Source organism: Thunnus maccoyii, chromosome 21 (assembly GCF_910596095.1).
Source record: "Thunnus maccoyii chromosome 21, fThuMac1.1, whole genome shotgun sequence".
In the NCBI taxonomy this organism is placed as follows: Eukaryota; Metazoa; Chordata; class Actinopteri; order Scombriformes; family Scombridae; genus Thunnus; species Thunnus maccoyii.
This window is the reverse complement of record NC_056553.1, coordinates 23,943,127-23,971,126: the sequence shown is the minus strand read 5'-3', so window position 1 is coordinate 23,971,126 and position 28,000 is coordinate 23,943,127. Positions and strand designations below refer to the sequence as shown.

The following is a 28,000-nucleotide window of genomic DNA, read 5'->3' as shown; positions in this document are numbered from 1 at the left end:
TCTGGCTCCGAATGACGCCACAAAAGCAAGATGGCGGCTCCCGGAAAGGGGATATTTTGGCGTCACTTTTGCATCGCGGTAGGAAGTGGAGACGCGTCGTTCACATTTATATACAGTCTATGATAACGAGCAGTAGATAGCTGCTTGCATTAGCCAACAGTTAGCTTCTTGTAGCAGCCCTGAAGTACTCTTTATACATCCATGGAAGGACTGAGGACTGTTTTTAAGCTAACTGGAGAGAGAAGCAACCGGAGAAACAACCAGGAGAGTTAGCTTGTTTGTCATTGTTGCTAATGATATTAGACTGGTTAAGCAGCAGCCACAAAGTTCTGCTAACTAACAAACAAGAGGACCAACAGCCACAAATGCAGTGAGACGTCATTACATGAATATTTCATCTCCATGAAGGAAAGAAGAAGACGTCGGATAACGTGAGTCATATACAGCTTCTCTCTCTCTGTCTCTTTGGTCGCTAATTTTATCTCTGATGGTTAAATGTCTCTGTGGTTGTTGTGTGAATTTATCTCCTTAACAAGAATGCAACAGAGATATATATATATATAATGTGTTGTGGGTAGTTTGCTTGTTGAAGTTACAGTGAGCTGTCTGGACTCACTCATTCATTTGGAATTGATCCCGTTTTTAATTGAGTGGTTGTTCAGTCACCTGTTGATGTTGTGTGATTAGTGAATGAGTGTGCAGGAGGTCTGGCTGCTTGTTGTGACGGTTTCTTCAGTGGGTTTTTAAGCTGAGTCGTATATTGAGTAATAAGCTTAAAGTAACAAGAATAACAAGTGTTAACATGTCAGCTTTGTAGACTATATTTTTTACATAGATAAGAGTGTGTAAGTCATGTATTTGATACATGCACTAATACTTTTTTAGATCTGTGAATGTTTTTAGTGTTCAGTCTTTCTAGTGTTCAGCACTGATCTGAACTTGTATCAAATTATAAGCTTTGTGGTACTTTATATATTTCTGTATACTAAGAAAATACATTGTTTAGAAACAATATGTACATACTAGCCTAAATCCAGAAGGCCCCTTTTCACCACTCAGGGGTTTTTGTTTTTGAAAGCAAATTGTTTTATATATATGTATATATATATATCTTAGATTATATTTTATATACATAGTATATTATATTTTAGTTAAGCCTGTTCTTATTTATTTAGGAATGTAAGTCACATTTTATAATTCATGTTGTTATTTTTCTTTAGACAGAATGTTTTTTATTATTTATTGTCAATTTGGTTTCAACATTTATTTTATTTCTGTAAGATATGTTTTGGTGTGGATGTGAAACATGAACTTTGAAGCAGCAGGTTTCAGAAAACTGACGTATCTGAGAAATATGTACAGTGTTATACTGTTGTGTTAAATATTAAATGAGCATCGGCTAGAGCGAGAGGCTAACTTTGGCTCTCTCCCCTATTAATCCACAGTCTATGTTTTTATGGGCTACACAGTGCATCCTTGCCTGTGTAACCTTTGCTGCTGGTCCACATTTTCCCCCTGGTCTAACAATAGTAACACTAGCGGCTAGGCTAGTAGTTTCTAAAAGTTTAAAAAAGCATCTTTTGGTAGCCACTTTCAACTGCTTTCACTTTACAATCATCAACACAGACTACAACGATCCATGTATGTTTTGCCTGCCTTCAGTCACTACTGTACCCCCCCCCCCCGCTCCCATAACATACCATACATACAATACCATACAATACATCCCCCCCTATCCATGACATTGTCGATGCCGTGTGTGTGTGTGTAAACAATGTTAATTGATACCAGCAACATGTTAACCTGTTATAGGTGGGAAGATTCAAACACCCCTGTGAGAAATATGGTTGGAGGGTTTGTTTAAGAGAAGAGCTTTTGGTTTAGAAGGAGAGCAGAAAGGAAAGAGGATGACTGTGTAGCTGTGTGCACGTGTGCAAGTTTGTTGAATTTTTCCTGAGTTAAACCAGATTAAGCCATGTTTGTTTTGTTTGTTTTTGAGACACATGTTTAGTCAACAAAGGCTTAGTCTAGAACACATGCAACAATACATCATTCAATACTGCAATACAACTTTGGCAATAAAAACAAATTGCAGTGCAGTGTTATCACATACAAAACAATATAAACCAATAATAATCATCAATATTCAACAATTGGATTTTTTTAATAAGAGGTTCATTTTCTTTGATAAATTTTAGCAGGTTTCTTTATATTAAGGATATGGCTCACTTATAGCCGAACTTGCTTCAAGGATGTGAGTCTGTCTATGACCTTGGCGTTAAAACTATGTCTTTCTTTTCAATTGACAGCATGGCGAGCGCATCAAGACGTTTGTTGGACATAAGAGTTTCAAAAAGAAATGTTTTTATCCGTTCCAAGGTAGAGAAACATCTCTCAGCCTCTGATGTTGTCATGGGGATTGTGATCTGAATGTGAAGGAGCTTGACTGTCTCTGAGAGGGTTAGCTGGAGGTTTGCTTTCCACTATGAGGTTGAGTAGGGCCACAGCGCCACTGCAGGCACTGAACTCCCTCTCTCTAATAGATAAGAGACAGCTCAGTGTGCAGTTTCACCTTGTTTATCATGGGGTATGCATCGGCTGTGCGGTTGAGGGCTGCGTGGGGGAAGTGCTGTGCTGAAAAACTCACTCTGCGACAATGTGGCACTTTGAAGACGTCCCATGATCCCAAATTGCTCCTTCACATGGGCTGTAACAATGTAGCACACCTCAGTGGCTATTTAGGGGTAGGTTTCCAGGTCAAGCCATCTGTGCGACGAGGACGCCACTTGAAGAGATGCTGAACGCTTTTGGCACAGGGCAGGAACAGATTCCTCACGCACCCTCTTTATTTTAGCGCATCTTGGGTGTAAACTGTGTCAATGTCTGTTTTCTGCAGCTGGCTGAACAGCACATCAACAGAGTGAAAGCCAAGAAGTTAAACTCTCAGTCTTCTAAGAGTCACAGTTATCCATTTGCCTCCCGCTCAGTAGTCGAATCGAACACGCTGCTGCCCAGGATTCGTTGAAAGCGCTTGATCAAATCTTGTTTGTGCTCTTGAACAACGTTGACAGCCTGCGACTGGAAGTTCCAGTGAGTTGGAGCTGCTCGTGGAAGTCTGCGGCGTGCCACATCATCCAGCGCAGTTGTCTTCTTCGTGGAGTGAGAGAAAAAGGCAGAGAACCCACTCAAGTTGGAGAAGAAAAGGCACACTCTTCGGCGCATGAATAGATTTAGTCGGTGCGTGTAACAACGTACATAGTGGGCAAATTCATACATGTCTTGTATCCTCTTACACTCACCACTGGATTCTCTCCACATCACACTTGCGCAATCGTGTGTCTGGGCTGTTAGTTTATCTCTCTTCTCCTCTGCTGTCAGGATTTCTTTTTAACTTGAACTCAAGAATGGATGCAGCAACAGTCTCTGTGTTAGGAGTGTATACGGGAGTAGAACCTGATGGGCTTTGTTTATGTAATGCAGGACAAGCACTAATTGATACTGTTTCGACACACTGGTAGTTTCATTGGCCTGAATGGCTAGAAAGTCAATGTTTTTGAGCTCCTCTACTATGTACTCACACATAATCTCCTGCATACAATCCAGCAATTCATTCTGAATTTTATATTGGCCGCACTATTAAACACAGTGGCCGTTTCCAAATGGTGTTTCAACACACCTGTCCAATACAGCTGCAAATTCCACCAGTCCATTAAAAATCCCATGGTTCGCCATGTCACAACTCTCATCGTGGCCACGTAATGCAAGTTCATATGCACCACAATATGACACAGTTAATAATCTTTGAAAGAACAGCTCTGTTCCTATCAACCTCTTCATTGTGCTTAGCAATACCAACCCTATAGCTGTCGCTAAGCTGGCTAGCAATGTTTGCTCTTCCAAATATGGCGACTTTCTCTGAGTTATCCATATGAGTTTTGCTTTTTTCATTCTACTTTTTTTTTGGAAGGATGTTTCATATTTGTCACTCCCATCAGATATGGTTGCCTGAAACAGCAGGCATGGGAAACAAAAAAGAGCATGACTTTCAGTACATCCAAGAAGCCATTTATACTACTCGCTAGCAAAACTGCGAATGTAGCACTTCCCTTAATAACATCCATAAGGCTGTTAAATATTTAAATTCTTTGGCCGGACTGGTCCCAGATTTTTTACTGTGAGCTTTTCTGATAATGTCCTCTGGTGGAATGGATTTTTAAGCAATGAATTAATACTATTTTCAGCATATTGTTTGTCTATATTAGCCATCGTTGCTACTAGCTGGTCTGACCAGCTAGAAGCAAGCAGGCGTGTCTGGTTGACCAGCCAGGTCAACTTGAGCAGTGTTGCCAGATCGGTTCAAAAACGTCATTATTAGCCAGAAAGGAATATGAATATTGAATAAAAAAAATCAAATCTATTAAAGCGAGAGAAGGAAGCGGAAAATCGTGCATTGGCAACATTTCTTATGCATAAAATTTTCCACACCAGATCCAGTTATTTTCAGCGTGCCGTGTCAACCAATCAGGAGCCACCAGGAAAAACTGAAGGAATTACACACATCCCACCGTCTGGCAGAGAATAGTATGCCCTTTGGCACACAGACGACATTGCAGGCAGCGTTTTTGTCATTCAGTCATCGCACATTTCTTTAATTATGTATGATTTATGTCAGACTAAAAACTGAAATGTATACACACTTACAACACAACAATAACAAAAATGATTTTTTCATTAAAATATGTATTTTACAATAGGAACTACAGGAAAGGCAGTGCCCCAGCGCCCTTAATGGACTACATTCCCCTGATACAACAGTAAACAACTTATATTCCAAAATGAGTAGCCTATACCTTAATTGGGATGTCCTTAGTGACAGAAATGTATGTTAACATTTGTCATAAAATCTCAGACAGTCAATGCAGTCATGTAAATCCAACTGAAACAATACATTTATGTTCACTAAGCAATCACACTGTCTGCAGGTAAATGACCTGTCTTGTATTTTCATATTCATGTCACCGATTTGCTTTGAGATGCTATAAAACAACCTTGAATTGATTAGACTGCAGACTGTCACTCTCATGTTTTCCTGTGTATGCACTTGACTTCCTTCACTCAGGCCCCTCTGGCCCCCTTTTGAAGGAGAAAGGAGGATGTTGCTGGAAGGGTCTTCCATATTGCATGGCACTTTGTTTCAGAGCTGCAGCACAGCATCGCCTCTGCATGCTAGATACGAGGACTTAATAACGTACTGCAGACCCCAACAAACACACACATATCTTTTAGCAGGTATGATTAACAGTGAGTTGGAACTAATTTGTTTGTTTACATGTAAGAGAAGTGCTCTGGAGAACAATACATTCCTGTCCCCGCTTCTATATTTTAATGAGGAAGGCTTCACATTCCGTCAACACTCAATTCTCCTGGGCTCTCTTTTTTAATCAACACACCCACTCGCTTATAGCATGCAGCGTATTTTCTATAACTGCTTTCATACTGTTTCATCTGTCTCTCACGCTGGGTTAACTCAGAGCTTTGTATTTACACACTTTGAGGTGACATGGCCATTGTTGCCATACTCAGTCATTGACAGCCATCCTAAGCCTGCTGCAGTATATTTTTGGCTGATATGCCAATATGATTTTCTTCCAAAGCCTTTGGGGTTCTTAAATCCCAAAGCATTGAGGGATGCTTAGCAATGATGGGTCCGCACAAACACATTTCCATTCCTTTGGGCGTTTTCGTTGAACAAAACAATCAAGCGGGGTTGGAAAGTCACACGGTACATTACAGTGACAGCTTCTTGAAAGCCCAATAAAGACCCTTACATCAATGCCAGTTTCAATTGATTACTTTTAATGAGTGCAAATAAATAATGCAGGGCGTTCACACACACACTCACACACACACGCTGACGCACGCACACACTGGCAAGCAAGAGAAACTTTAGTTATGTTGAATGCCCTTCAGTTGCTTTGCCTTTGTTAAAATGTCTTTGAGCAGAATTGCTTGTTAGCACTTTGCCCGCCACCAGATCCCAAAAGCACCGATAAGATGGTGTCAGAGGACCCTTCATCTTGCTAAGTCAGAGATGCCGGTCAGCATTTGTAAAAGCACATGGGATTTGTATTAATTTCTAGGATATCCAATTTAACCCAAATAGTAGGCTACAACTTTTCCATGCATTGCCAAGAGCAGATCATGGATTTTATTTTATCCGTTTGCAGAGTAGGTTTGTTCTTGCTTCTCTTTCAGGAAAAGTTCTACAAAACAAAAATAGAGACACATTCACACCTGTTTGTTTACTAGTAGAATTAGAATTTTTGCCTCACTACAGATTTGTCATTTGGCTGTAAAATTCATCTCTACCACACTTTGGTCCAGGGCAGTTTATCTCAACAGCCACTGGTTAGATTCCCATGGAATCTGTTATGGATATTCATGGTGAAGAGAAGAGGGTTTAGTATTATTTAGTGGTATTATTTAGTACCTACACCTTTTTAAAGTGTTTTTCTTAATGGTTCTTAATGGTTTTGATATTGGCAGGTCTGCTGCTTCACACTCAACAAATCTGGACAGAATCCTCAGTGAGATTTTCCCTTTACATAAACTGCTAAACACTGACTGATATTATATTCACATTCAATCCTCAACTGAAGAATTTCATATTGTAGATGGACATCATTTACTTTAGCAGATTATCATAAATCCATGTTATTAAGCCTTTAGCTCTGTTATTCTGTGTATACATTATACCTCACTACATAAAGTCATTAAGAGGACAACAAAACTGAAAATAAGCATGTCATCAAAGTAAAAATTGTACGTAGCCTATTATTATCATAATTATTGTTTTTTTATTATTAATAATAATATTTAGTATTATTTTCTTTTACATCTTCATTTCTATATTGCTGTGGATTATGGATCATTTTCCAAGTGAAGCCTGGGGGAATTGTGGGTTTGGACAGCCCTCAGCACTTGCAGACTCTCTGGGGACGCACCTGTTAAGTCCGCGAGTCTGCAGGTGCTGTGTAGTCTGGACATTTGGATTCAGCCACTGTATCTTAATAATTAATGGCTGAAATCCATAATGCTAGTTCAGGAAGAGCGCTGAGGTCATGCTTACATTAGCCCACAATCACTGGCTCATTCAGCCATCAGCTGACTAACGTCTAGTCATGTTCTTGCTCTGCTAATACCTTCACCAACATTGTTTGCTATCGCTGCTCAGATTCTTTGAGAGCTGGATGTGTCTTTGACTGAAAATGTGTTATGGATTCATGTAGTCCCCAGAGGATGAACCCTATTGATCAGAGAATGTCCCTTCCAGGAAAATGACAGCATTGATTGTTTAAAACATCTTTGCTGTCTTACTTTATAAGGACTGCTTGTCGCCATGCAAATAATGACCGCTGTCTCTTAGAAGCAAAGACTGAAGTAGAATCATTGCTATAGTACTCTAAGGCCTTGTAGGGAGGAGGTTCACATGACTTATTTTTGGTAAAGATCATTTGTAACAGGTTTGGAATTGCTGGTTTACCAACTGGGCCTCAAAAGCCCCGTGCTAATTGTTTTGTTTGTGGTAATTTGATTCATTGTCATTTTATTTTGGAATATGGGAATGTGCGCTACTAAAGCATAATATAATGTGACATGGTAAAGGTTTTCAGATGGGTGATCTTGAGACCCTCTTTTGAAAAGAGGCTACTTGTGTCAAAATCTTTTAAGACCTTCATAATTTCTGCTGATACTATGCTTACATGATGCATATCCCTAAATTAATTTGTGTTTAATTATACTACCGTGCAGCAAAGGGTCATGTAATATACTGACAAAAGAATACAATTCAGAGTGGGAGAAAAGTGGGAGTTAATAGGGTCCAGAGGCTCATTTTTGCCCAGGGTCCCTCAGGCAATTTAATCCGGCAATGGCACTGACAAATGTATTTCATCCTGTTGATGGGGGCATCAGATCTGAAGAAGCTCATAAGGAATTACCAAATGTTCTATTTTGTCATTTAGGTTGGAAGTCTTGTTTATTGATTTTTGGTCATCCAATGGCTCCAGCAGCAAAAATCTACACTTGTTGTTACAAAGTGGGTGAGACCACACCCTGTTACATTTTGCTGTATTTCTTAACATGCTCGTCATTTGTTAATTTAGCCAGTAGAACTTCTACTTGTAGCATTGCTTTCACATACTATCCTTGGCTTTTTTGTGTTTAGCATTGCTTTGTTATAGTTACATCTGGATTTCTGGTTTAATCAAGACAGACAAGTACTGTTAAGTTCAGTTGTTTGTTGATGTTAAGTAGGGAGTTTCCATGCTTCTCTAGAGATAAAAGGGTGAGTCAGTTTTTCTGAGTTAAACCAGATTAAGCCATCTTTGATCTCCTCGTTTTCATTTTTTGAGACACTTGTTTTTGGTCTGAATAAATCACTTTTTTCAGTCATTGAACAAGTCTGAGTCTACCTCCCATCATTTTCCTCTGGCTAAGCTTTCTCACACTTGCACTCAAGATATTTTAAATCGTCGTTAATGAATTAGGGAAATCCATTCACTGTTATAAATGTCATCCTGCAGTCAGCTTTACATTGAAGCGAACCTAATCAAGCCTGCCAGCACGTACAAGGGGCGTAATCAACATCGCAGCGTCGAGGGGCCACTTATGAAGCTTTAGACTTTGAGGCGGATAAAGCTGCTGCTTTTTGCAGAGTCGCTCAGGAAAGGGACATCACTCCTTGTTTCCTGTTTTTTCTCGCCTATACACTTCCAGTCAAATCATCTCCTCTAACCTTTAGGCCACCGCATCCCCACAGAGCTGTTACGGTAGGATCTTCCCCCATTTCGTCTGATGTACAATGTCATCCTCGAGGTGTGAGGAAGCAGTTGAGAACACATTGCCGTACACCATGCTGCGTTACCAGTGGGGTGCTTTGCATTAAGGCTAGAATCACAGCGTTCGCTCTTGCTCAGCATGGATCCTGTCTCTACAATGTATGTATGTATATTTCATGAGCGTGTGAGAATATATAGTTCAGTTATCTCGCTGTATTACTTTTTCCTCGACGGAGGCACATGAAACAACAACAGATCTCGGCCATCTGTGAGTCATCGACAGTACCACAATATGCAAGATTTAGTCATACGATAATTTCCACATTCCCTCTTTTTTGTATGTTTTTTTTGTTGTTGTGCGGTACGACCAGTGTCCTGATTAGAGTGCCAGAAGAGGGCCGGTGGTTTGCTCTTCGCCTCCACATAAATAACTGTGTCATCACTTACTGAATTAACAAACACGGGTTGAGGGTTAATTTTGTATTGTTGCTCATCTAGCTCTCCTGCCTTTGCTCTCTTTCGCTACTCTGCCTACTTTGCATTCTGAATTCACTGATTAAGTAAACCTGATTAGCTGAGGCGCTGCTACTGCCAAATTCACTCCTTAATTCCAAAGAGGCTCTCTCTCCCTCTCTTTCTCTATCTCTATTTCCCCATTCCTCGATCTTGTCTTTCAAACAGATGAACGGATGATGAGATTTGACAGGCCCATTTTTGCCAACAAAGAGGTAGTTTCCCCGTTTCCAAGGTTTACACTGACGAAGGCTGACTGCCAAAAAGCAAGATACCTGCAGTAAGACCAATTTGCAATATCACCTGCAACTGCTGCTTGTTTTCCCCCTTCTCAACTCAAATATTACAGCAATCATTTGTGAGGAGTCTTAGAAATGTACTGTAGACGTTTAATATTACTGTCATCCCACTCTGTTTTTCCATCTTTCAGTCTCTGGCTGGTTGTGTAAATGAAGGCCATGCTGGTTGGCTTTGAGTAACATTTAGCAGTACTATCAAATAAAAAGTGATTAAGCTCACACAAAAGTAACTTTCCTCCGAGTTGGAAAGTGGGCCAGTTTTAGGCGTCGTCAGCACTTTCTCCCGTTCACTCACTATAAAGCGCAGTATGTTACTAATCAAACAGATGGAATCCCCCAGTGTTTGAATTTCATCTGTGAAAATGGTTTTATTTAAATATTATTTTGATATCGTCATTATAATACAAACTGTTGCAATGTTCCAGTACAGAAGCCTCACACAATACCAAATAAAAGAGAATTATAATTCATCAGAATTTTTGACAGCTCAACAAACAGACAGGACCGCATTGAAATGAAATACATTAGAAGAAACAAATACATCTAGAGTGGGTGAGTGGTGTGGCATATAAAACAGAACAGAAAAAAAATGGGTGGGTGCTGTTTTCTGAAGGAACTGCTGCTCTTGCCGTCATTGTGAACTGTTCTCCTCTTTGGTAATAGAGACCTTGTTGCTTGAAAGCAATTCGACCTCCATCAAAATCTCAAACTCATAACTCAGTTTTTTTTTTTGACTAAGCTTCATTTTTCGTCCCTCCAATCCCAATATCACATCATTCATTGCTTCTGTCTCTCCTTGATCTATTCAATATGTTGCAAGGACCCACAGTCAAGTGAGTCCCTGAAGAAGGGTGAAAGCTTTATAAAGGAGATGTTTCAAATATATATACCTGTAGATATAATTTTTTTTTTTTTTTTGTCAAATACATTTTACCCAAGTTCATTTTTGAAGAGATGAAAACCCGAATATGAGTACATGACACCATTATTACAAGTACAGAACATCACTGGCCTCTGCCTTTTTAAATGGATTAAAAAAATGTTAACATGCTGATTATTTCATTTACAAGTTGTACAGATCTGTAACTTTTTTACATGAGGGTTGGACAAACTGTCCGTTCAAACGGTGCACACTTTCTTCAAAGTGCCTGGGCAACACTTTCAATCCAGTCGAGATCCAAATCTCGTTCGCAAGATCTCTCAAAATTGAAGTTTTTTTTTTTTCTGCAAACTAAACATTCAGAATCACATTACATAACATGTAATTTCAAAACACAGCAATTGATTTCCAGTCACAGGAGAGTGGCATATATGTGACAGTGATGTGAAATTAGCTGTCCAAATACACCCTCAAGCTATGTGGAATTTGAGAGATTAGAGAGGGTTGCCCTCTGTTGCCCACACATCTTGTACCCAGGCTGGAAGCTGCTGATCAGTAAACGTCTCTGGTTGGAACCCAAAGCACAACGAGCTCCATCAGCCTATGAACTTCAGCGCTGAATCAACAAGTTTCATATCCATCCACAGTTCTTTGGGAGTGCAGTTCAACTATACAGGGGGGAATTTTTGCTTTGTCTGCAAAGCGGAATAAAAGCTTAGAAGGAGGTGAGTGTTTTGCTTTTGAAAACACACAGCACACATTTGTTCTGTATGTTAGGTATGAATGTTAGATTATACCATACAACACACAAAGAACTACATAATCATGCTTCATGTTACCTTAAGTTGGTGTAAAGTTTGGGCATCAACTGAGCAAAAAAAAAACTTTATGTGCTTGAGGGTCAATTCCGAGCAAAACAAAATATTGATCTCATTGCAGGGCAACTGCCGCATTGGGGCAGTATGATACTCATGTGTTTTATAGTGTTTAGACATAAATCAACTAGTCTATTATTCATAAATATTTCCATGTGAATTGTAGAATCTGCATTTATGATGGATGGTGCACAAAATAACTTTTGCAAGAAAAGAATCCCATTGATCCTGGAGGTTATACTGCATCACAGTAATGTTCTGAATAGAGGAGCTGTTTCACTAAGAAACCAGAGAACACCTTCGTCTGTGTTTGTGTCAGATTGTCAAAGCGTTTAGTTCATAAATGCTCTGCGTGGATAAAAATCTCTATGATATATCATCTGAAAATAAAGCTAAAAATATATTACTGCGAGATCTAAGATTCCAACTAAACTAACTTGCTTCTCCCAAACATATAATATACATAGTGTTGATGATAAGCAAGTCTGCTCGCTCTGTCACCATCCAGCCACTCAGACATCTATCTGTAAATGCATGAATTACCAAAGTGGGTAAATACTCATTCATCCTTTGTAATAATGAGACATACCAGGGAGGTGTACAGCAACTGAAGCATGCCATTTAAAAATGATGCCGAATGGAACAAGGTGCATGTCAATTAAAATTAATCATCCAATGGTCACATATTACGATTTTGAATGACTCATAAATCGTGACATCCTTTTTATTCCTACTGAAGATGCAATACAAATTAAAATGACAAGGGACAAATTGTTTTTTCACACCAAAGCTAGCACATTGAAATAAAGCTAAATTCAACATACTGTAACACTGAACTCCAAGTGTTGACTCACGTAGTTCAAATAATGTAGTATGTTCCTCTCCTTTAAGCCTTCAGACCAATAAGCATGCACACCTGAATATGTATCACTAACAAGATGTAAAATTATGCACATTAGATCATTTGGATGGCCAATACAGCTTAAAGAAAAATGAAAAATTTAACCTTTTTCACCTGATGGCTAATGTTAACAGTCTAAATTAAAGGACCAGTGTGTAGGATTTAGTGGCATCTAGTGGTGAAGTTGCAGATTGCAACCAACTGAATACCCCTCCCCCTCGACCCCTCCCCTTCCAAGTGTGTAGGAGAACCTACGGTGGCCGCGAAACTTGTGAAAAACGTGAAAGGCCCTCTCTAGAGCCAGTGTTTGGTTTGTCCGTTCTGGGCTACTGTAGAAACATGGCGGCCTCCATGGAAGAGGACCCACTCCCTGTGTAGATATAAAGGGCTCATTCTAAGCTAATGAAAACACAACAATTCCTCTTTTCAGGTGATTATACACTAATTAAAACATACTTATGAATATTATGTTCCATTTCTGCGAAGGTAGTTCAGCTAGATGTCACTAAATCTTACACGCTGGTCCTTTAAGATGTACTTTAATTTCTTTTGTTTCTTATCCTTTGAGAGGGCCTATTCACAATGAAGTTCCATGGCCAATATGGTGAGTGTCAGCTATGTATACAGCACATATAGTAAGTCTATGTGTTTCAAATAAAACAGATATACATATATCTAGAATCATTTATATTACACAAATATAGATTCTCCTTTTTTCTTGCTCACTTTTGATCAATGAACACATGAACTGGAACAGCGAAACCATAAGAAAGTCATTCTTCCATGAGAGTTATCCAACAACAGAGTCCATTTTCACATCAGAGCGTTGCACCTCAGGAGGTGTCGAGTCGGCGTCTGTACAAAAGGTAATCCAACTGGTTTAAAGGTGACTGGTGTTTACAGTGGCTAAGAACAATGTGCTGGGTGCAAGAGCAGTAGTGGCTTGGAAATGAGGGCCAACTGTGCTGTCCGCATGGTGGTAGTGGGTGGGGAAGGGGGGGGGATAAAACAGGCAATTTTCTTGTTCACCTTGAGAGCAAACAGAGAGAGAGAGAGAGAGCGAGATCTGGGTGCAAACCATGTCAGTTCCTCAAATTATAACAAGGCATCCCTCACCAAACCACAAGCCAGAAGGAGGACAGCCAGTCCATAGCTGGATGATATTCTTGTACCTGTGGAGAAAAGAAACAAAGCATTAAAAAAAAACCATCACATTTTCTGATAACCAACTATATTTTTATCTCAGGTGCTCAATAGACAGACCCGTGGAGCTCTAGGAATGTAAGAAATTATACACCTCTCAGCACAGAGATACAAATGTTAGTGCATTTCCCATAGTGAAGTTTGTAATACATACCACTGAATACAGATGGAATGTGGTCTTTGGAAAGGATACTGATATTTCAAAACAAACAAGATGAAATCTGTACTTGCACATTAGTGTCTAGCCAATGACTCTTCATTGTCGCATTTTCTGTCTGCTGTTAAGAACTGCAGCAGCCAAAAAAAAAAAAAACTAGTCTGAGATATCAAGTGTAGGTATTTTTAATTATACTTTTAGTTAAGGGTTACTGTATTGTTGGGGTTAATATTATTTATGTAGAGTAAACTTTTTAAGGAACAGTTAAAACAATTGCAACATTAATATTATTTCTTGGCCACTTGGGGCAGTGCAACAAGCTGAAAATACGACATTGATGTATTATCACCTTAGTTGTTTTTTATGGAGAATGTGTTAGCAAACACCCTGTTCACCCACCCAGCAGACACAAAGCAACTTTAGCATTCATTTGTGTCGTGTTTCTGTCCGTCATGCAAACTGTAGCCTAATAGTCACTCTTTTAGCTCTGGTTTGGTCTCCACCAACTCCTGAGGGAAATATCTGGCTCTTTACCTGCTCAAGTCTCCTCTATGATCACCAGCTAGTCGCTAATTTTTTTTTATCTGCTTTTTGGTGCTGGGCAGGTAGTGTACAGCGGGGTTTTAGCTGAAAAAATCTGCCTGCTGCTGCTGAAAACGACGTTGAGAGTGAAACAAAACAGTGAAGTTGTGGGCTGTAAAACTAAAACTAGGAGCTGAAAGATGCTAAAGGAGAACTGGAGAGTCGGGAGATAATTCTCTGTGGGTTGGTTACTATGAGTAATTCCTTTCATATTACACATCCATTGTTCATAAAACATGATTAGTGCAACATCAAGGGGAAACACTGTGGTAATGGTAAAAAAGAAATTGTTTGTTGATAGACAATGCAGTCTCTGAAAGTCAGACATCTTCACTCCCAACTTTTACTTCCTTATTTTCTGCCTCACTACACTAAGGGCACACTACATCCTGCACTGGTACAAGGAATTGGCACTGGACATAAATCTGGCACTGCAGAATCAGAATCATCCTCTATGAATGTAATTACTATTACTAATGTAATTACTCTGCATTCCAAATTTGACACCATATGGTGTCATCAGATTTAGTCCGTAATGCTGCAGTCACCTATAAAGCAGAGGAACACTGCTTGGCTGCAGAGCAGGTTTAAAAGCCTGGATTCAAACACATAAATGGCAACAGTTGTCTTGATATTTCTTGATTTTTTTTTTTTTTTTGTGTATGTGTGTGAAAGCATCAAATGGTTTTCAATAGTATTTCAAACTGAAAGGGGTCATATTATGCTTTTTGTAATGTTCTGTTTTTATATTATGATGTTGCAAACTTGAGGTTAGCGTATGTAGAAATGCTCCCTGCAAGTCAAAAGTCAGGGCTTCAACCTAATCTGAATGCTTCATTTGCAACATTTTTTTCTTACTTGCCGACAAGCTGACATCAGATTGTTGGCATGTGCCCATAAATGGCTGTCCATTGTGTAGCCTTTGTTGCTAAGGTTTTTCCATGTGTTGTTCACGTTGTTCACTCTTATATTTTGGATCAGATTTTGGGTTGAACACATACAGATGTATTTGAGAAGTTGACATTTCAAGTAAAGAATGAGAAAAAGTTGTGAAATCCTACAACTATAGTTTGTTTCATTGTTTGTTGACGTTGCCTCCTGACTAGCTGGAAGTCAGCCGTGGCCCAGCTTCTGGGAGCTAACCAATCAAAACAGAGTGGGCTCATTGGGGGAGCCTTAAAGATACAGGAGCTAAAATGGCCTGTTTCAGATAGAGGCTGAACTGAGGGGCTGTATAAGGGGCTAATATGAGATAAATAAGGAGTTTTTTGAGCTATAAATCATGCAAAGATATTCCAGTAGAGCCAAGGAATATAAAGATAGACCTAGAAATGTGCAGAATATGTCGTCTTTAAGGAGAATTAACCATTCATCACTTAGATTCATTACTCTTTGTGACTCAGCAAGTTTTGGCAAGTGTGAGAGTGGGTCTTTAATATCATGTTTTACACTGTGAGTTTTTTCTTTTTCTCTTAAGGAAAGAGGTGTACCGATATGCATATGTAGCCTAAAGACTTTTATTTACATATTCATCTCCTCAAACACAGACATGCAGCTGCTGCTCAAAGCAATTGCAGAGCTGGGATTGGTAGAGTGCTGGAGCATTCAAAAAAACTTTAAAGGTCTAAGACTGGCACTGCGCTCATGAAGATGTACATATTCTTACATGAATGCCACTATCTTAAACAAACAACCACAGAAAAGTGCAAGTGTAACCCCAACTGCTTTTGAACTGGATTTACATGGGCAGTTAGCATTGCCTTGGCCTGCCAAGCTGCTATCACACAGTAGGCTGCTCTCACACTTTACTGAGCATCTGACATGACTAACAACTGCAAACTAGAACACACCCTCCTCAGCCCACCGTTTGATTCGTTTGGGAACATCAAACCTGAATGGATGAGAGCAAACTAACAGATGACATGTAAACAATTCTATGCAGCAGAATGCTGTGGACAAAAAAAAAAAAAAAAAAATGTTTACTCTTATTTGGCAGAGATGGAGAGAAAGAAATGATCTAAGAAAGAATGAAACAGCAGAAACAGGAGGAATACGAAGTTGTAATCCTATGAAATAAGGCAGGACTTGGGAAATAGAAAATGAAATATTCACTAAATCATATTGACATTTACTAGATTCCTGTGTCAGACCAGGCGATGGTTCTAAGAGGGAAATCGTCCACGGGGACGCTTTGTTCCTTGCAGCCCGGCTCTGGATTGTCTAGGCTGTTGGGGATTGAGGGATGAAGGGAGGAATGGTGTTGGGGAGGGGAGGGGAGGACAGAGATGGAGGGCTTTGACCCTTTATTCCTCCCCACCACATATCATTTGGCTTGAGGTGATCTAGAGAACAGGAGTGCCACAGAGGAGCAGCAATCACTCTGGGCCAAAACATCCTTCACAGAGAATAATTAATCAGCCTCCAGCTAGGAGTCAGAGCAAGACACAGACACAGGGAGAGACAGAACAGGAAAGAAATGTACAGGAGAAACATGCAATAATTCAGTAATATCAAGCTTTTTACAATTATTAAAGATACACAGTTTCACAGAAAAAATGGAAGATAAATGAGGTGCTTCATAATCTCTGCATGAAAGATGTGTCTGTCTCTTTCCTTCTGTTTTTCTGGATAAAACCTCAGAAACACCAAGTAGGTCTTGGGGGCCTCCAAGAATGTGTGAGTCCCTAAGCTGTTGCACAGCTCACCTCTGCCATTCTGAACACCCTGTACTGTTTGAAACATAGCCATGAAGTCATAGATCTCATGTAAAACAAGTTGATTAAGACACCGAGGTAATTACTGAATTTTGGTTCTAATCTACCATGTCAAACTGTCATTTTTGGACAGTTTGGCATATTATTAGCCAGGTATGTGCTCTACTAAGTGTTGAGTGTCCTGCTTCAGAACCATGTATTCAGGCTTCAATAGTGTATTAATAGCTCAATAAGCTCTGGCCCTTTAACAGTGTGAATACTGACTGTACTGCACACTTTAGCTATGTTAATTCATTGACTCCCTGTTTGTGTGGATTGCATCAGCCCCCATATGAAGTCCTTCTGCACTGCAAAGTCTAAGAATTAGGGTTGATTTCGTCAGATATTTATTTTCCTAAACTGCAGACGAGTAAATGTTATATGTTTTTTCGATCCAAAATTGACATTTATTTCCACTAGTTTATTGAACATAATGAATGTGTAAACTGTACAAGCATTCTACCTGATTTAGTAGAATGTCTTTTTTGTTTTTTTCTTTTACTCATCTCGGAATAAACTGATGCAATATACGTTTCACTTCAAACACACGTCTTTACTATGTACTGTATTCTCTCCAGTGTTTTCTGTTTGAAAGGACAGTAGTCATTTCATGTGTTCATGTTTAAAGGATGAGGCTGAAAATATTCTATATTTCTTGTAATTGTGATCAAATCCCATGGACAGACCAAAACCAGTACATGAGGATTGCCTTATCCATAAACTATACTCAGTGATATAGTTAAAATATTAAAATCAAGTAAAACTCTTTTGATTTGAACCTAAAATTCTAATTTTCCCCTTTTATATTAAAATAATTCACTTCAGTTTGTGTTGCTGGTTGATCTCACCATGGCACCTCTATCAAGAAGTCTTGATAAAAGTAATTACAGAGGGCCCTGTATTTGTATTTGTATCTGTATTTGTTGAGGCAGCAAAATTATTTGTATTTGTATTCGATTAAAAGTGTAAAGAGGTTTAAAAATCCTGTTTTTGTGTTTATTACACTTTTAATTTTAGAAAATTAAAGTGTTACAATAAGTGTTCATGAAGTGTTCCCTTGGGAGCACTTCATTTGTGTCAGTAGTTCAGCTTTATCTCTGGGGAACACCCCCAACTCTGAGAGTGATGTCCAAATTAGGAAATGTGCATCATGTAGCAGGTGGATGTGACTCCCCTCGTTGAGACCTGCTGATAGACGTAACAGTGGAGCAGAGGAGAGACACTGAGATAGTGATGTAACCGACCTGTGCGCTGGTATTTAACATGTTTTTTTTTCTTCCCAAAAACAAATAATTTGATTGAAACAAATATTCGTAAAAAACCCACTATTTGTGCTTTGTTGAATAACGTATTTGTATTCAGGCACACCCAACGTAAATAGCTATTTTAAACTAAGAACAGAACAAAACTGATCACAGAACTAAACTGATCATGCCTCAAATCCTAATAGGTCCAACTGCAGCAGAGCTGTGAATGGTGAATTTGACTTCCTTTGAAACACTGAAAATATATTTTAACAAAAATTAAATGAAACAAAACAAATCTGAGCATGTTTTCTTGTCAGATAAAACCAAACACAGCAGCATAGCAGAGTCAGGCCGCACAGCTGTCCTTAACCCAGCATTTCTTTAGTATTAACTCTGACAACTTGACAACAAGATGCGCTTTTAAAATTTGCATAACTAAGTCTGAATTGTACTCCTGATACCTGCAGTGTCTCTAAAACCTGGCGATCAAGCTACTCTTTTCTTACCGAGCAGCAGGGTGATTGTTATTCATGCATTTGTTATTTGCTGTTGTGATGGTTTTTATTCTTTCACTTGGTATTTGCAAAGTCATTTTTCAGTTTGGTTGTCTAAGAATAAACAGCAAAAGAAGGTGCATGTTAGTAGCCAAATATCACACATATGACAACCACACCATAAGATTAAAAGCTTAATAGCAATAGGCTCCAAAATCTGCTGGATAATATTCCTAAATATGATGTTGATCTCTAAATGCATTGTTTTGTTTGACTTCAAGGATCAATCCTTGAATGTTTGTACCTTTAAATATTGTCATTCAGTCTGCTGTATGTTATTTCTGTTACACACAAACTGAAGAATATTCATCAAACTTCTTTGGCTTAAAAATGCTTTTAAATTTAAGACAGCTCCAAAGGAAGTTGGATCAGAGTCGATCCTAGATGACTGCAGTATTTTCTGTCTGATTATAGAAAATATCATCGGTCACGATGAATAATATATCAGCTGAAGATGTTTAATTAAGAATAGAGTAGTTTTATCCTATTATTTGCATTTGATCATTTGATAGGATGTTACACTACTTGGGGGGCTTTTATCAGGGGTGCAAACAAACAACAGTAATAAATCTGGCATTGATTTTTATTAGCAATCATCTCTCCAAGCATCTTGTCTGCACTTTTCAGTGTGATAAATTCTCCTTAATATGTGATTTCTCAGACATACAATATCAACCAACAGCAGAATGTCTCATAGCAGATTTTTATTTCCATTTCGGCCAAATTATTTCATCCCTATTTATATATTTATGCATTATTAATGTTCAAGATTGTTGTTAATTTCACATGTTAACTAATCTCAGATAATTATAGATTTCACACAAATAAAATCAACTATGTTGTATTTTATAAATATATTTCAACATTGTAGATGAAACAAAACCAAAGTAATTGCTCAGATTTGAGAAGAACATGGCAGCATTGTTGGAATAGATTCTGAAGAAACACAAGCAGTCTGATGATCATACAGGTTGGAAACAAGCCAACTTTTTAGTCTGATTATCTAAACCACCGGTTCCAAGCAAGGTGTACAGATAACCCCTCATTACAGGTTCATTCAACAAATGATATTTCCTTTTCATATTGTTTCAGTTTAATGATCTTTAAAGGTCAATGAGGTTAAACTCTCCAACAAAACAAGAACAAGAAAACAAGTTGAGAAAAGTCTGAAATAAGAAATATAATTTTGTATTTAGAAATATTTGATCAAACTGCTTAATCATCTTGCAGATCCCTCAGATATATAAGAGTCCCGACCCCACGTTGGGAAGCACTGATCTAAACAGACGTGGGGCTAAAACTGAAACTGAGAGCACCTGAAATGTTGGTAATAATTCCTCATTGCACAGAAAAAAACACAACTCCCCTTTAATTATACTGCAGCAGTCATTTAGAGTCTTTCCTCCAATATAAATCAAATAGTAATTCAGTATGATTTTATGATATTTGCATAACATGCAAGTATTGCCTCAACCTATTAGCATGCATCTGGTGTCAGACTGTTTCCATTTGTTTTACTGAAAATATATGTAAGACATTCACGAACAAGTGGAAATAAATCACACACTTTTTCTTTCTGTGTGTGTGTGTGTGTGTGTGGGGTGTGAGTGTGAGTGTGTGTGTGTGTGTGTGTGTGTGTGTGTGTGTGTGTGTGGTTTTTCACTTCAAAACTAACCTTGCCAGCAAGCATACCAAAGGTAAGAGTACCTTCTGTTTGCCAAAGCTATTTTTAGAAAACAACAAAGGAAAAACATTTGTGAATTATTGCTTTTGTGCACTTTATGCATTTTAATTGCTGAGCAAAGGAAAAATACAGCTGAATATATAAAAATCCCTACTTTTTTATCTACCATTACCATCATGTGGACTGTATTATTTCATGTATTAATCACTGTGGTTAAAAGCATCTCCAGCCACTTCCTGTCATAGTTTGGTTGACAACGTCTTCATAAATCATTTCAGATGAATTCTTTCTTCATTCTTTCGTGGTTATTCAGCTAAAGAAAAAGTGAAAGCCAGGTGGAAGAGACGGATATGATTTGGAGATGTCTGACTTTTATAGTGTTTCAGGATTTAGGAGTGTGCATGATGCCACTTTGAGTTTGCATTTTCTCCTTGCACTGTATTTCCATTGCTCTCTCCCTCAGTGAGAGGGACTGCAGATATCTGTAGGTACGATGAGCGAGTGTATCTGTCTGAGCCGGAGACCTTTCCAGGCTTTCTCACTGCACGCTGGGATAGAATAGACCTGTGCTGAATACTCTTCATTTGTCCACTTAACCTAACACAACACTCTCTATTTTGCCAAAATGTTCTGGCTTGGTGAAATGGTGATGTGGAATATCGATTCTAGGCCAGTGAGGCAGGGAGGTGAATCACCACAGCACCTCCACGGGGAGCTCAAACTGGCTTAGTGCCAGTTCGATCTATCCCTGCTGATCCCTGGCTGGCTGGCTGATGGGCTTGCTGACTGTCTCTGTGACTTGCTCGCTTACTTGCACGGTGGCTCCGCTGTAAAACTCGCCGTCTGATTTGCTCGTCGCCTGATGCGCTCTCTAACTAACTATCTGGCCGCCTGAGTTACGACTGAATTTTTGGCTGACTGACTGCTTGAACACAACTGGGTGTCATTACCTTGCAGCTTGATTGTTTAACTGAGAGTGAGGGTAAATGTGATAACAGTCAAGCTCCAAAATTACCATCCACCACATTTGAAAGGATCACAGCAGTTTTGAGTGTTTTAGCACACATTACCATAAGAATTTTCTAAACCGTATCACCTGAACTGACATGAGGAACAAGAAAACTAAGCAGCTGATTAGTGTTAGTTGTGTTTCCAGAATCATAGTTGCATTCTTCTTACAAACACACTGATTCTATGAAGGTTTCAGCCTGTGTCAACATCCCATTTGTATTTGTTGACACATGAAATTACAGCCAAATTGCTAGTTTACAAAATTTACAGCTAAATGGTTAGCTTTCATCTTTAGCTAGATAGTCAGTTTGCCTTCATTTCACATTTCCTATCAACAGCACAATGGCTATACAGACATTATTTAAAGTTCTTGCTAAGGTTTTAGAGAAGTGACTGTGTCCATGTAGTGCACATTTGCTGTTGTGCAAAATGAAATCTTTATGAGAAAACGTATGAAAATATAGCTGCATTATTCCATTAAATGGAGATATTTTAGATGTCTTGTCCCTGTCATTTATACTGATTTTGCAAACATTCAGTCTGACATATTTGATATTTTTTTTACAAAAATGTGTGATTTCAAATAAAAATTGAAAAGGAGTTTGAACAAAGTTTGGCTGCAAAGTATGTGTTTGTACTGACTGGCCCACCAGCAGGCCACCTCTTGTTTAGTGTTTTTTAACGGAACATATTCTTTTTTTATAAAATGTTATAATAAAACTGTATTGATCCAAGGATTGATTGCATTCACAGCTGGCAAGCATTGTGGAAACAACTTTACAGCAGCATCTCAATTGTATAAAAAAGAATGTCGAGAGGACGAGGACAAATGTGATGATTGCTATAACCAAAAAGCAAAAGGAATGAATTCATTGTAGGAACCTCAGTACCAAAACACAGCTGCTACCCTGCTGAACTCACTCAAACACAACAACCTGTAACTTCACTTTATACCGTATAGTTTGAGCTACTTGGAGCATGTAGCCTAGGTGTTGAACAGAAGAGGTCTTAGGATGGAGCTCTGGGGAATTCCACATATTCTAAAGTAAACTGGCCTTGCCTTCATACCATATCAGTAACATGACAACAGCTGAGGGCATGAATAAGCAAAAATAAATAAATTCTAAATGAATTATCTATGACACAGCTGCAAAACATGGCAATGTACATCTAAAATTCTGTGGCACACTTTGACAACAGCAGTAATATTCAGCAGTAAAAATATACAGTAAGTATGGATTGTATATTTTTTTCAAAAGCCAAAATATACAACAACACAAGCATAAACCTACTTTAAATGTAAATGTGCTCCTGTCTCATGTATAGCACTGGAATCTGATTCTCTACACCAACTGAGTTGGACACAAGCTCAACTCTGATGGCAGCTAGAACTTATTCTTGGAAACTCTTTTTTTTTTTCAGTAGGTTATTTTGCAGACATATTGTTTGTAAGAACTGATCATACCAGCTATATAGTTCTACTGTTTGACTCCATATTGGTGCTATCCCTGTGTAGCCTCCCTATAATCCACTGCTACTGTTGCAGTCTTATTTGACAAGAGGACATTTAGCCACATCCACCATGAGGCTTCAGCGGTGCTGTTTTTTCTCCCCACTGTGCACTCACAGACATTAACTAGATTTAAATACACACAGACTAGTGTGATTAAGGAAGAACCCATGGAAGCGTTCACATGTACTTGAAATGACACATTGACATTGCGTGCGACTACTTGAGCAATATGAATGCAGCAATGAACAGCGGTCCTGCTGTTCCTAACCACCTACTGGAGTGATGACTCACTGGTGTTCTTTCCTTAGACATATGCAGTTGAGGTGGTTTAAAAAAAAAACATAGTGGTTCTTAAAAACAAGGTCAGTGATTTTTTGTTCGGATGAATGCCTATGCAATCAAGCTGAGTCCATATTTGTTTTTCTTTCATGCAGGAACCAGGCTGGCCTCAGGGGTGTGTGTGTGTGTGTGTGTGTGTGTGTGTGTGTGTTTGGTGGAGGGGGTGGGGGGGCCAGTCTGGCTTAGGGGACATTTTTCTTCCTTTTTTTTTTTTTTTTTTTTTTTTTTTGCATTCAGCTACGGTCACCTCTGAGCTTTGAGAGAACAACACTGCCAGGAACGATGGAGGCCGAGCTGTGATCTAACAACAGCTGACACACTGGTGGGGAGTAGCTGTGAACAAACCACTCTGCTGCTGCTGCTGCTGCTGCTGCTGCTGCAGCCACTCCACCAACCACAGTTACATTCTCCCCCATCTGGAAAGTGCCTCATTGTTTACAGATGCAGCAATGCGGAAAAGGAAAATATCTGCACTCTTCCAGGTTTAATTTCATCTCAGCCCATTTACCTATTGTTGCTCATCTGCCTCAAACCTGAGCGCAGCAGTAATAGAACTCTGTCGCCCTCAGCCGTAACACCTCTCTGCCGCTCAGAGAAGGTGGCTAAGGCTGCCTGAGCAGCCACGGAGAGGCATTTATCAGTGTCAGACACACTGCACAGAGGACTCACTGCAACACAGTTGTCAGCATAATTTGGCTGCCTCATAATCTCCGACTCTGCAGCCCTGGGGATTATTCAACTTTTTACCTCTATTCAGTGGCAAGTAATATCTCTGTGTTTTGCTTCAGGGTGCAGAGGACTGTCTGAGCCCAGAGCAGGGCTGACTTTGTGTTTGAACTGTCTGACCAGTGGGGAAATGATTGGCATTCACAGATGAGGAGGAGCGGCACAATTATAACACGGTGTGATAGTCAGAGAAATGAAAAAAAAAAAAAAACGCAAGGAGTTAATGAGAAAGGATTTAAACCGCATGGGTCACCTGAGGGTAAAATGTAGGCCATTAGATAGGAAGCTATACTGCTACAAGTTGAACACAGCAAAAATACAAGACTGATTTCCTTTATCAGTTTGATGGTGCTGAAGTGAAAGAGATAAGAGGAAATGTGAACCTTCCAAAACATATTTCATAGTCATTAATTTAATCATGCAAAAATGAGATTTGATTTAATGAAAATATTAAGACTTATAACTAATTTTGCAAGGTTAAGGTTTTTTTTTTTTGTCACTGGCAAAGGCAGAAGTAGCATGATGTCGTTATACTGCTTCAAAACCTCTTCGGGAGGTGGTTGTGTTGGATGGACGGGTGTGAAAAGCGTCTGACTGTGAAACCATAGAATGCTGTTTGATCACCTACCAACAATCTTTAGTGTGTTTCTTTTAACAGTGACAGAAATCTCTCCCTAACCAAGGTAGTTTTAGGGTGATACTTGTCAAAAATTACCAGATGTGCATGAGTACATCTGCAGCTAAATAAGATCTGATGCATTGTAAGCTTGGGCTGTATCTATTTTTGTCTGGACCGGCCACAGACCAGCCCTGTAACCGGGGTTGTCGGTGAATGAGTGATGGACTTACACCACTGAACTGCCGGCCAAGTGTTGGAGTTTCCCCATCGGCTGTTGCTCTTTCCAAAAGTGGAAGTGGAGGACAGCAGGGCGACACAGAGTGACTGTGTGTGTCAGCTCTGAGCTCTGATGCTCTCCGCTGCGTTGTTAAATGCAACGAAGTCGGCTAAACTCCCGTTTAAACAGACACGTACCAGCATCTCTACCGTCTCCTCCTCTACCGTCCGGCGTGATCGACTCTCCGGCTGACAGCGCTGTCAGCAGCCGGCAGGAGAGACGCTCCACGGTGCATTTGGATTTTACACCTGAACTAATATCGGGACATTTTTACATCACAAACAATGAACAACAGCATAAAAAATAGGAGTCTTGCAGGTAAAACATGAGACTCATGTAGCTGTTATATCAATGTAGTGCAGGTACGCTTGATTTGACTGTAACTGTGGTAGTTGTGCAGAGATGAGCCTCCTGAATTTGCACCTGAAACGCTGTCAAAACTTTCATTTACAGTTTCCACCACAGCATCAATGATCATCGACCGGGCCATGAGGGAGAGCGCACGGTTAAGGCATCCCAAATAACCATCCGACAGCAACTCTGACAAAACACTCAATACGGAGTGAAAAACGAGAGACAGCCGCAGAGTGAGACAGAGCAGGGGGAGTTAACAGACAGGTAATTAGAGTAGTTATAATTACGACTACAATAAGTTCTCCTTCTTTTTTTTTTTTAGTCAAATGTCTTGCTTAACCATGTCATGTGATGCTACTTCAGTACACTTTAACAACAAATATTACCGGAACCACTACAGAAAATTGCAGATAAACATTTAATATCCAGGAATTCACATTATAGACACGTCCACTGACTATCCCTGTATCACACTGGCCACAATTTCACACATTGACTATACACAGTCCAGCTATATACTAGGTTTTGATCTAGTCTTGTTTCATACCGTCATACCTTCCTGACATTTACACTGGGATATATGGTATATGACCGTATCTGTGTCATTATCATTATTATTATTATTATTGTTGTAGCATGTATGACATTGTCTAACCTATAATGCTGTGTGTCTGATATGCACTTAGCCTTGTTGTTGGGTTTAAATACCTATGATCCATAGAATAATAAATAGATAGGAAATAAACGCCCTTCTTCCATAGACTCCTGCTGGAGGACCCAACGACTCTAGTTGCCGTGGTGAATACTGACACATCAGTTGGCTGACTGGAGATGATGTGCGGGTGATGGTGGCAGATTGGCAGTTGAATATAATCATACTGCTTTTGTAGTTGGAGGAAGTCACTTCAGATAAAGTTATATGTGGCAATATTTACATGATTCCACATAAGGCTGTCAGGAAGGAATTTCCCTGCGTCGATTTAAGGTGGCTCAACAGCGCGGTATGCGATATTAGCGCCCCTTTTTTTCGTGTAAAAATCAAAGTTTGTTACTCTGATTATGTGTCGGCCGAATGGAGCAGCAGTACCTGACGAACACGGAAAACGCTTTAAATCATGTTGTGGCAGGAAACAATGTTGTCCCCTATTCAGCTCACCCCCACCTGGGCTCTGTTAGGTTAGCTTGTTAGCCTGGATGCTAGCTGCGGGAGGCTCACAAGAGGCTCTGTGAAGCCCAGACCTGCCAACACTCCCATTTTTCCTGGCTCTCTCCCTTATTTTCACCCTCTCTCCTGCTCATTTTGTTGTTTCTCCTGGGAAACTCCCGTAATTTGCATGGCCTTCAACCTTTATTATGAGTAATCATCATATACAAGTTTTGTATGTTTGTCTGACGCTACCCAAGATGCCAGTTCACACATGACATACAATTTCAACCCATCTGTCACCACAACCCGATTCAAGGGGCGTGTGCACAGCTGCTCTCTGCACAGGCGGTCTTTCCTCCTGTCCTCTGTCCTCCTCCCTCAGCTGCTGATGTGATTCATTGCCTGCAAGTACTGCTGGTAGAGAGAGGGGGCTGGTTTGTCTGAGCCAGCAGCTGGTTTGTCTCAGCCTCTAACCATAACCTCCCGTATTTTGAAACCTAAATGTTGGTAGGTATGGTGGAGCCCCACAACCGAGAACCCAGAGCGCAAGAACCTGTGTGTGGCGGGCGTGATCCACCGGAGCCGATGGACAGGACCAGAGGAGCCACTGAACATTCAATACACACCCATCGAAGTATAAAACAAGAAGGGCCTAGCCTTACGGAAAAAAGGAAAAAAAAACATAGCAGTTGTGGCGGTTGCTTGATAAAATAGTGCCTTCTTTTCCCAGGTGTTAACTCTCAGACACAGTTTCCTCAGTCTGCTCAGTCTGCAGTGATAAATCAGGTGCAGTGGCAATTTGTATGAATTTCTATTCTATCGTCCAATATTTTGCCCCTCTAAACAGGAACGTCTTAAAATACATATTGCACGATCCCAAACAAGCAACTTTCAACTTTGCTGCTTTCTTTCCATTTTACCGCTGCAAAACCTCCGTGCAGCAAATAAGGAAAAACGCAAATCATCAGTTTAGCGCATAAAAATGGCTGCACATCGTAGTGAATACCCGCTTAGTTGTCTAAACTCAATAAAACTTTAACCATAGAAGCGGCAGAACAGGAAATACTGATATGAATTGTTCCAGTAACCTTTGAAGCATCATTTAAGAAGGCTTTGAAAAACAGTGCTGCTGCTGTTCATGGTGCCAGATCAGATAAAACTCATATAGGATGTTTTCAACGGCGACGATTATAATACTATTGTAAGACTATTAAATAAACACTGCATATATAGTCTACAGACTTTATTACTTACCAGACAGAAAGACTAAAATGACATGATAATGCTGCTCTATCTGTGAAATAATGAAATAAACATGAATAACTTTTTATCACTGAAATTATAGGTTTTACAGGCATCTATTGTTTTTACAACACTTATAATTTAGCACGTAGTCTATTTGATATTCTACAAGTTAGTGAGAAACACCTTGATGGACAAAATTAAGTAAATAGTTACAAATGTGTTGAGATTGGAGCTAATTACTGTCACTACTATTGATATTAAAGACCTCAATGCTCATAATT

At 39.5% G+C, this 28,000-nt stretch overlaps 1 protein-coding gene and 1 long non-coding RNA gene across 3 annotated transcripts in view; one reads left to right on the top strand and one right to left on the bottom strand.

The window, feature by feature from the left end:
* The first annotated feature begins 18 nt into the window (after positions 1 to 18).
* Positions 19 to 28,000, top strand: LOC121888384. Its single transcript, XR_006093225.1, has 3 exons — positions 19 to 431; positions 25,427 to 25,591; positions 26,986 to 28,000. It is a non-coding gene; the product is annotated as an uncharacterized LOC121888384 (long non-coding RNA).
* Positions 13,381 to 28,000, bottom strand: part of vstm2a (V-set and transmembrane domain containing 2A) — an 82,211-nt gene continuing 67,591 nt past the window's right edge. For both annotated transcript variants that reach the window (XM_042399853.1, XM_042399854.1), the window contains exon 5: positions 13,381 to 13,480. In XM_042399853.1, coding sequence (XP_042255787.1) covers positions 13,404 to 13,480 — 77 coding nt within the window. In that variant the 3' untranslated portion in view covers positions 13,381 to 13,403. The remainder of the gene's footprint in view (positions 13,481 to 28,000) is intronic.